The sequence below is a fragment of the Trachymyrmex cornetzi genome, unplaced genomic scaffold, assembly GCF_001594075.2.
Source record: "Trachymyrmex cornetzi isolate Tcor2-1 unplaced genomic scaffold, Tcor1.1 scaffold47, whole genome shotgun sequence".
Classification (NCBI taxonomy): Eukaryota; Metazoa; Arthropoda; class Insecta; order Hymenoptera; family Formicidae; genus Trachymyrmex; species Trachymyrmex cornetzi.
Window position 1 is genome coordinate 2,863,418 of NW_017299509.1, and position 11,210 is coordinate 2,874,627.

Sequence of the window (11,210 nt, forward strand, 5' to 3'; positions counted from 1 at the left end):
CTCGAAAAGCCCTTAAAATACCAAGTTTCATAAAAATCCTGAAAAAATTAGAAAATTCATCCGCCATATTAGACCTGCCATTTTAAATTTTCAAAAGCTGACTTCAAATTCTATATCAGCGGCACTAAAAACCCTTAGATACCAAGTTTCATAGAAATCCTACAAATACTATTATATAATAAAATAATATAATATTTTAACTCACCCCAAAACTTGCAAGGGTGATTTTTACCCCAAAAACCGTTTTTGGAGAAAAACAAAAAATCACGTGTCAAATAGTTTCTAAGGAACTACTTATATGCGCAGTTACAGAGTAATCGGTGATTATCACTTCCCTAGTGTTACTTGTCAGTGTATATTATCCTATTCTAATTTTTTGTCTATTTTGAGTTCTCTTTATCGTGTTTTACTTTCCTATCCATTTCATGTACAGAATAACATGTCTTTCTTTAGTACAAGTAAGTATTTCAGTAATCGTCTCATTTTTTGCACGTATATCTTTGTTTTTTATACTCATCATATTCATCCACTTCTTCACTATATATAAAAGATTATTAAAATCATTAAAGTTATTACAATAAATTACATAATGTATTTAAATAAATATAATACGACGACAATCTCGTAATTATTATGTGCAGTGTGTATTGTGCATATTTTATAATATTGCCAAAATGTGAATAGATAAAGCATTATGTTTTTACAATCAAATTTTATACGTTCCCCTCAATTAACGTAAAATTACTTGTGCCAATAAGTAGCACAATCAAGCAATTTAAACATATAATTTTTGTTAATTTTACGCAATTGAAATTTTATATTATTTCTAATAAATACATTGGTTAATACATATATGTATACATTTTCGAATATGATGTATGCACAATGCACATAGTATTATCATAATAACATGGAAAGTACAAAAATTTAGAACAGATTAGAAAATGATTTTGATGGACCATTAAAATAATTTTGCAGTTTAAGCAATAATGATAATGTAAAAAATTTTTATATTTCAGCAACCAATTTGAATGCCCTAGAGAAATATTTTGATAATCCAATAAAACTATTTTCAGATCAGTATCTAAATTTTTTTTTAGATATTTTAACAAAAAAACGTCTTTTCTACATGCACGTACCGGATATGTATCGGGATCCTTGCCAGTATTGAGTGAGTAGATTTTTCTGAAGACATTCAATGCCTCGTCATGTCGACCCTTTAAGATAAGGAAACGCGGACTCTCTGGGAAAGCGAAAAGGGCTATGCATGCTAAAAATTCGGGTAGGGAACAAATGGCTAAGAACATTCTCCAGGAAGCTATCTCTAATGTATCGCTTAAAAACTTCATGTACCACTTTTGAGGTATTATAAGCCATGCTATACCTGCAAATAAAGAAATTAAAATCATATTTAACTTTGTTCAAAATTTATTTGTCACAAAATGTACATTGAGTATTTGACATAAAAATGAAATATTGTCATGCGTTTTCTCAACACTTTTATTACAAATTTCTAAATCAATTTTAACTCTTTCTATTTCCAGCTCTTACAACATCAGCATCACGTATATTGCAACATTGCACACATTACCGGCGTTAAAATTTGACGCTTTATAATTTAATTCTCGTCGATGAAGTACGTCGATAAGGTGTATCAAAGCTGTACTTACATGGCAAAGAAATGTTTCCCAGAGAGAAGAACACGCCAAGCCACATGTACGACCTCGATCGATGTGCTTCGTTGTGTATTTCCGCTAAATACGACATAAGTGCCGCATATGGACCAGATATACTATAATTTGTTAATCAACTGTTACGTAATAATAACAAAGTATCCAACAAATATTCAATTTTTAAAAAATTAATATAAAATACATTGCTACACACATTTATAGCAAGTGAGAGATTTCAAAATTAGCTACTTTTTAGTAGAGCATTTCTTAAATTTTTTTTAATAGCGCAAGATATTCATCTATTTCTGCAGTAAATATATAATTGCTTTTGTCTCTGTTCTATCACTAGGTTGTCTTGTAAAAATATTTCTTGTAAAAGACTTCTCCCCTCTTTGTACGCTTGTATCGTTATCTGACTTTGATTTGCGATTTTATTGAAACATTTTCAAATATTTTCCACAGTCGTATCATAAAGATCACTTTTAAAGAAAACAGCTCATCTTTAGCATTATATAGTTGAAAACGTAGTAATTTTATTCTTAGTTTTTTATACGTTGTTGGTTTTGTTATAATAACAAGAAGTTCGTGTGATAATTAAATTTTTAACTTTAACCTTATCTTTTCAAATATTTTAAATGATATTTTGCTCAATATATTTCAAAGCACTATTTAATTTTACTATTGACTCGTGAGAGTATTTAACTTTAGATAAATTTAATACAGATATTGTTGATTCTTAAAATAGAATTTACAGATTATAATAGGTCTCCAATAAATTTATTTTGAATAATTAAATTTATTAAAAATTAATAATAAAATATTGAAAAACCGTTCAATAAGCATTAATTATTAAACTTTTAGCATATTTACATATAAAAAATCCCCTTTCCTACAGTAAAAAAACAATCAGATTTTCAATTTTTCTCTTTGTGTAATTGCCGGATAAAAATCTGGTTATCTGATAGCAATAAATGACAAATTATTGGATATACGATTATCCGATAAATCTTATCTTACATAAATTATCTGTTACATCCTTATAAATAAGTTATATAAATGTGTCATTTTCTCACAAAGATATATTAGTCCTTAAGTGATCAATTGCATTTCACTCCAAAACGCTAATTTTTACTTGTATCATTTTTCAATTAAGTTAACACAGTGTTAATTAGAATATGTGAATTGTATTGTAATATCACTACATCGACTGATTCAATTTCAACTTACATCATACCGTCAAAAAATTTAAACGTTATTAAATGCCAAGATTTGTGTGAGAAACACATCGCCACGCTTAGTAGACCAGTAAGTAGGTAACCATAGAACATTATTTTCTTACGACCGAATATGTCAGTAACACAACCCCAGAAGAATGCCGTAATAATCATTCCTGAAAACAAATCAACGATTAGCCGATTCTGCTGTCATAATACGAACTTTCCATTAGGAATTGCACATTAAAGTAAGGACGAGAAACTCAGCAAAAATAAAACGTTTATGTTTTGAAGTAACATTGTTCCTGCATTTGCGGCATGCCATGAATTTACAAAATCGATGCTAGATTATTTGATAAGTACGTACCTAAAGGCCTCCTAGGTAGAAATTGATTTCGGTTAAAATTAAAGAAGATAAATACCTACTTTTCGTTTTGTAAGAAATCCATTCTAATCAGAGATTCGAGAGACAAGATGGAAATTTATACATATAATGCAAATATAACTAATGTCTTTTTTCTATAAGAGGCTTCTTATCATTTTTGAGAGCATAATACTAAAATAATATTTAAATTATTTTACATATTTTTTGTACCTTCAAAAATTAAATTTAAATATTTAAATATATTCTTTCTTACCGTTTTGTTTGCATTTTTGCGACAGAATATCTGGTTTATTAAAATTTTGTTGTTGATAAATAAGAACACATACAACCTTTTGAGAACACGTAAAAATATATGTAATCACGTTTACTTTTCGGTAAAAAATTTTTCATACATAAATGTATGTAAATATATATGTAAATATATATAAACATACATAAACACGTACAATTACAAATATATGAAATATATCCGCACAAGAAAGAGAGTTTATATATTCTTCTTTCTTTTGTAAAATTATTTTTTATATTTTCATCATCATCATCATCATTATTATTATTATTATTGATAATACTTTTGAGGTTTTCATGAGTATTTTCTTCAGAGGTGCCAAAAGATTTACAGGTTATCGCCGTGTTATGATTCATAGCTAATACCAACGTTTCGTGAATTTTGCCGTTCAGTTCATCAGGGCGAGGTGAGAGAGCGCATGATTACTTTTATTACATTAAAAGATAATTTTAAAAAAGAAAGAAGGTTATATAAATATGTATGAACATATATTTCATTGTACACATATATACATTCATTTCATGCGAGGAGGTAACCACTTGATGTAATCGTGGGACAGAATCCTTGAAATCATTATAAAATTTATATAAAATCTCTATGTATAATCCGATAATTACATATGCAACCACGAGAAATAATTGTATAATATTAAATAAAATCGTATATTTCACCAAATTACTTCATAGTAGTGAAAAATATTATTTGTAATCAGATAAAATCATGTAATCTGTGGGACAATATTTCAGCTAGTGGTTATCCCCTCAATTTCATGTACAATTGTATATGTTTATAAACATTTATACATATTTATGTATATTCATGCATGAAAAATTTTTACCGAGTTTTTTAAATACAATTCGTAAATGTGTGTGTGTGTGTGTAGCGCACGCGCGCGCTAACACTTTTATCTTATTAATTTTAAATTAGAAAGACAAATAGCCATGACAGATTACAAACGTTTACAATTGGTTCAAAGTTCTTTTAATAAAAAGTCGTTGCAGAGGAAAGCCCCATGATAACTGTACCTCGAGGCCTATATAGAGGCGCATTAATCGGCCATTAATTGTTCACGGATCAAAAGCATCGAAAACAGACGACCGAAAATTCGTTGGTCAGAATTCGCATGTGACAAGAAAAAAAATAGTACGGTATTTACCGTGAGTTCACGCGTATTGCCCTCACTATTGCCTACGAATGAACCGGCAGTGTACACCGCACGATAATTGTACAGACTTTAAGTATGCCAAGCTCTAGGGTTCCAGGGCTCTCATTGAGCTCTCTGGCATCTGTAATAAAGTATTGTTATGCAATTGTTAAGCAGATCAAGGTACTACCTGCGAATGCCATCGAATTCAACAGTCCCTTGTCGAACATCGTTAACTGAAGATCACATTCGGCGGATGGTAGCACGTAGGATATTGCTGACGACGAAAAGATACTGGAGAAGCTGGCCGGTAGCACCGCCAGTAATAGCAAATAATTAAATTTTCCATATCCTGGCACACAGATAAAAATATTTTAACGTATCTATACACATTGAATTAGTCTTGTTTTTAGTGTTTTTAATGACAAATATTCATAATTAACACGTTTAACATCGTGAAAATCAACAATAATTATCGATATAATAGAGGAAATTGTTGGCACAAAAGGTAAGTTGACATTACATTTAGTTTATATACCTATTTATGATGAAAGAAAGGATAGAGAAGTTATCTCTTTTATAATGTAAGTACTTTTCCCTAAGTTCAGTAAAGAAATATTACAATAAAAAAAGAAAATTTGATTGAACAAGAGATACAATAAGTAATTATAGTCTTCAAGTGTTTTAAAATGTCGCACTGCTTGAGAGAATAATTTAAATTTTAGAAAAATTAGTTAAAAGAAAAATTTCTCTGTCATTATACTTTACATATTATTTTAATTAATAACAGTAACATTTATAATGAAATAATAAAGTCAAACGTATGTAGACACGTAGAGTACATACGACTCATATTTAAAAAAACAAATGAATTCGATTAGATGCACTCTGTGCGCAACGGTGCACATTAGAGTCGTCGTACACAAATTAACATAAAAATGTGTTAAAGAGTTTGTGAGTTATCGCCGTGTCGTGATCTATTGCTAATGCCAATGTTTCGTGAATCTTATCGTTTATTTCATCAGGGCGAGGAGCGTATTGATACTGTATCAGTGCAATGTGCTCCTCGTCCTAATAAAGTGAACGGTAAGATTGATCATGAAGTAGGACACGGCGATAATACGCAGATCTTGGCTACAGTGCAGCGTATTCTCGTACTTTATTTACTACAAAAAACCTACGCAGGATCATTCCTGGTATAAAAATACAGAAGAAGTCTCTCTTTAATATAGTTTAATTATAATAATTAGTTATTTAAAGTATAAACGATCGAATTGTAAAAATCGTGCCAATAAATCCAAGTCTTCCACATCGATGTATAGATGCATATATATATATATATATATATATATACCTATATATGATAATACATCTAATATTTAATCAATCACATGCACATGTCAACATCAATTTAATCACATTCTTTGATATTTATGTGTTACAAATATTTATTAAAAAATTAAATAGGTATATGTCAACAATTTATTCTTTTCGAGGATAAAATAGAATGAGAATATTAAAAAAAGTTATTGCAGAGCGATAAATATATTATAAAATAAGTAATGGCAACAATTTAGAAAAAACATATAACATACAGTATAGGCAATAGGATTCAACGCTGGTTTTCAATTAGCGCAATTCTTCTTAATATTAAAAATATAAACCTTGACTTTGAACGTTTCCACTCATGGTTTGAGTCTCCATCAGCAATCTTTCCCCCTAGCGTAACGGTTGAAGTATTGCATAACAAAATAATATTTCCAACGTTTTTCCTCTCAAAATAAATACTCCAACCGTTGCGCTAGGGGGAAAGATTGCTGATGAAGACTCAAACCATGAGTGGAAATGTTCAAATTCACAAGGTTTATATTTTTAATATTAAGAAGAATTGCGCTAATTGATAACCAGCGTTGACTCCTATTGTCTCTACTGTATGTTGTATGTTTTTTCTAAATTGTTTTAATTTAAGGAGTCTATAAAAACTTATTAGTTTTTTTTTTAATTTGTAATTTTTCATGAAGTAATGGCAAAACTTATAAATTGTATGTAGAGGGTAGAGTTGTCAAATGCGTGATCTAAATTGTATCAATATTTTATATTTCTACACTTAATAAGCAGCATTTGGTGCTACAAAAATATGAATTAAACGAGGAACGAGTATACACTCAGAGAAAAATATAGTTACTTGCAACTAGTTGTACAAAGTAATAAAAACTAAAGTAGTACTGAATACTATATTTTTATAGTATTTGGTACTACTTTAGTTCTCATTACTTATTAAAATACTTTATAATTGCCACAACTATTTTTTTTCTCAGTGTAATATAAATAAAAATTTAACAGATTATATCTTGCTGTATGTGTGCGAAACGGCACTTTAAAAAATCAATATCACGTATAATTGATATTAATTTTTACTGCTTCATGTTGCTGATAATAATGTAATCATGCAATGTTGTTCTGAATTTTTATATTTTCATTAAATACTGATTATTGTAAAATATTTTACATTTATTGTATATACTTATTTGTAATTGTTATAAAAATTAAATCGATATATATATATACATATATACATTTACATATACTTCTGTAAAATCTATCAAGTTTCTTAAATCGTAGCACCACAAATTTATTATACTGAATGATATTAACGTAAAATATTGATAATAATAAAACTATATTATAGTGGATAACTAATAAAAATATCATAAAAATATGTTAAAAATTGCAAAAATATAAATTCGAGTCAGTTTTATTTCGATGTTCTTGTCTCGTTATTATGTATTAATTGTTAAACATTTGACATTTTTCGATAAATTATTAATAAAATAAATATTAGTTGATGATCCCCTTTATTAATTAATTTATTAATCTTATACTTTTAATTATATTTATCTGTAAATATTTAGATACGTAAATATTTAGATATTTCTAAAAACAGTACAATTTACGAAATCTATACCAGGAATGATTTAGATAAAGAGTCAATTGCATAAATCATATCTTTTGCAACATATTGTAAAAATAAAATCAGAAATTGGAAGGGCTACGAGCCAGAGATACAAAAACAAAGAAAATATATTATAAAATTATAAAAATGAAATTACTGCAAAACAAACGTTTCGACACCGATCGGGTCATTCTCAATGTTGACAAAAAATTATTTATAAATGTTAAATTATTACAAACGGAATCATTATATAAATTATCTATCACTTAATACGTGTATAATATAATATAATATAAATATTTGTTAATTACTGAAATGCTTGCAACAATGTAGTCATTCCTTTAATCCTTCTAAATAATCCAGAAACCCACGAAAAGCAATGGCATTTTGCGTGTGTTCTTGTAAAAGTTGTCCTATTTTGTAATGTTAGTCCAAAGTTAAGATTCTCATAGTAGTCCAAAGATAAAATTCTCATAAAAAAAAACCTTAAAAGCATTCCAGCAATGTAGAAGATTAACATAAAAAGATCTTCTTAAGAGAAGAATTTACATCTCATTAAAAGGAGAAAAAGTAACAGTCGCTTGTAAAATCCTATATTGGAGCAATTGCAATGAGAAGAAAAGATGTGCCAAAAATATATAGCGTCTCAACAAAGAGCGATGTAACTCAGACGATATACCGCAACAAAATCTAAGGTGTCGAAACGTTTGTTTTGCTATAATTTCATTTTTATAATTTGATAATATATTTCCTTTGTTTTTGTATCTCTGGCTCGCAGCCCTTCCAATTTCTGATTTTATTTATTATTATCGAGCTTTATTATCCTTTATATTTTTATACACGTGGGCGAAATGATACGTCATAAACAATATTGTAAAAAGACTTAGCTAAAGACTTAACTAAGTTAATTTGTTATTGAAAGGTTAAACATATAGTAATAGATATCTGAAGCATTAAGCTGCAATTTTCAATGTTTATTTATGTACAAAAATCAATGCCAAAAGGAAAATATAATAAAAAGTTACTTAATTGTTATACATCTGATAACTCTCTCCTATAATATTATATAATTTACTCACCTGTTGCTATAATTGCTCGTTCGAAGTTTGCAGGACCTGAAACCTCAGACTTTATTTCTTCACCTAGAAGCAGAAACAGCAATCAGTTATGGTAATTCGATGATATGATTGATTCAGATTTATATAATTAAAACTAAATTGACACCTGATATACGGCGCATACGTTTGTATCTATACGATCTATACATAGTAAATAGATTAACAAAGCGTCCAAAAACCATTTTTCTTGCCAACGCTCGTCAAACTCAGACACATTTGCGACTAGTTATGCACATATGATCGACTGATTCGTTGTACATACGAGTTTATTGTGAACAACAATCGATATTGCCACGATAAATGAATGTTGCCGTTAATGAAACGCCAATGTTATACTTAAAACAAGAACTATCTCTGTGTGGATGTAGTTTTCGATATCGTAACGATAACATTACTGTACAATTCCGTTGTTTTCACTTAATACAAATACACTGTCACATTTAATGAAAATAAATTAATTTATAAAGGCGTTATTATACAATAACTGTGCAAGACAAATCTCTCATAGAATATACGTCAGACCACAATATTCTTTACACTAAACTATTACAAGATAACTTGTTGATATATATTTGAATTTCTATGTGATGAAGTGGTTGCATGTAGTTGCGAACAGTTACACAAGTTGCCTTCACTAATACATGGAAATATATTTGCAATGTGGAAGAAATTAAAATAATTATGATAACCGTTTTGCCTGGCTTATATTAATTACGTCAAAGTTTGCTTCTCAAGAAGCGTTATAAGTTTAGAATAAAATACTGATGCAGTTTGTTAGGTGTACTTCCAATTTGCATGATAATTCGTATTACTCTTAATCGCAATGCCATTATCTTGAAGTTAAAGATTACGCGTAATCGGGAACGTATAACATCGATCAACACATGGATACCGTGAGATGGATCGAGCTTGACTAACGATTTATTGATAGCATTCGTCCTTAATATGCTGTTCAAAATATAGTCAAAACACGAGAATCCACACACAAGAATTATCCAAAATATATTTACAAACATTATCGAATTCTGAGAAATTTTTAGGAACTGATTGATGAAATTAATTGATAAGAGAAACTAATGCTCTTCGAATTTTTTTAACGCAATAAAATTATTAACTTTTAGAGAGATTTACCTTAATAATTAATAATTAATTGCAATTAAGTTATAAATTGTAATATTTTAATTGAGAATAAGGTATACCTGAGCCGAATAATACCCATTTAATTAATTTTATTTCTTAAAATTCTATTTATGGAGATATGAAATAAAGTGAGAATAAAAAATCTTTATTTCACAAGTTTCCTTCCAATAAAAAGTACACTGTTTGTGAAGAATTAGGACGATATGGAACTCTGCCCAGTTGACAAACTAAAAATAACATGATATCAATGTTAATTGTTAATCATCAATGTAAAGAAATTAATGATCATCTCATTATTCGATGCGTAAAAGTATTAAATTACGATTATCAAAAAATTAATGTAGTTTACAAAGTATTAATTTTATATTTTATATCCATATGTGGCAGAATAAGGTATAAAACAACTCGAAAACTACTGCGTTTTCAATATCTCTATCTTAATACACTTATGCATATATGCAGAATAATTAGATAAATTACATTATGTATACAAAATGCATAATTCTTTTAATAAGCAACTATGTATCTTTTACATAGTTGCTATAATTAAAAAGATTATGAGTTTTACAACATGAAATGCATGTTTCTTCTATATAAGCAGCCATATGTTTTCTTTATACATATATTGATTCATTCCATTATTTTGTGCATAAAAATTCAGGTACGATTATAAAAAATTAACAGTTCATGAGATATTCTACATATTCCATATTAAAATGTTCTAAAATAAAGCATAAAATATATTCCGTAAATTAGTTAAAATCAGAGTCTGTATCTTCGACTATTCTTGATTTTTCGATATCTTTATTTTGGTACTTAGGTATTTTATACCCAAAATAATTAGAGTCATATTGTGTGAAAAAAAGTCTTACAAATTCTTTATAAAAAATGACGAAGACCTTATATATATAACCTTATAAAATTGCTTCTTTCAAAAACCATTATTGCACCCCTTCAAGCGATGCAACTTTTGTTTGCAGAAACGTTTTTATGTATTTTTCATATTTTTCGATAGGTATATTTGATCCGGTACGTTTGAAATTTTTTGAATTATAAATTTTTTGAAAGTTTTGAAATTTGCAAAAATATTACGAATAGAGAATTTGGCGATAACTTGCCTTTAGGTTTCATTAAAATATTTTTGATTATTGTCGTCGGATGATTTCTTCCCTCGTGAAATGTTTGGGCAAGATATACAACAATTTGGAACGTAGTAAATTGATTTTTCAATGAATCACCACCGCACCGATAATTCTTATTCTTCGCTCTCAGCTGTTGCGCATACACCTTGAGA

At 28.3% G+C, this 11,210-nt stretch overlaps 1 protein-coding gene across 1 annotated transcript in view; it reads right to left on the reverse strand.

The window, feature by feature from the left end:
* LOC108765023 (synaptic vesicle glycoprotein 2B) overlaps window positions 1-9,232 on the reverse strand; it is a 14,435-nt gene extending 5,203 nt beyond the window's left edge. The window contains exons 1-6 of the mRNA XM_018513482.1: window positions 8,883-9,232; window positions 8,738-8,800; window positions 4,896-5,057; window positions 2,901-3,063; window positions 1,671-1,792; window positions 1,140-1,384 (exon numbers count right to left, since the gene is read on the reverse strand). Coding sequence (XP_018368984.1) covers window positions 1,140-1,384; window positions 1,671-1,792; window positions 2,901-3,063; window positions 4,896-5,057; window positions 8,738-8,800; window positions 8,883-8,958 — 831 coding nt within the window. The 5' untranslated portion in view covers window positions 8,959-9,232. The remainder of the gene's footprint in view (window positions 1-1,139; window positions 1,385-1,670; window positions 1,793-2,900; window positions 3,064-4,895; window positions 5,058-8,737; window positions 8,801-8,882) is intronic.
* Between the last annotated feature and the right edge of the window lie 1,978 nt (window positions 9,233-11,210).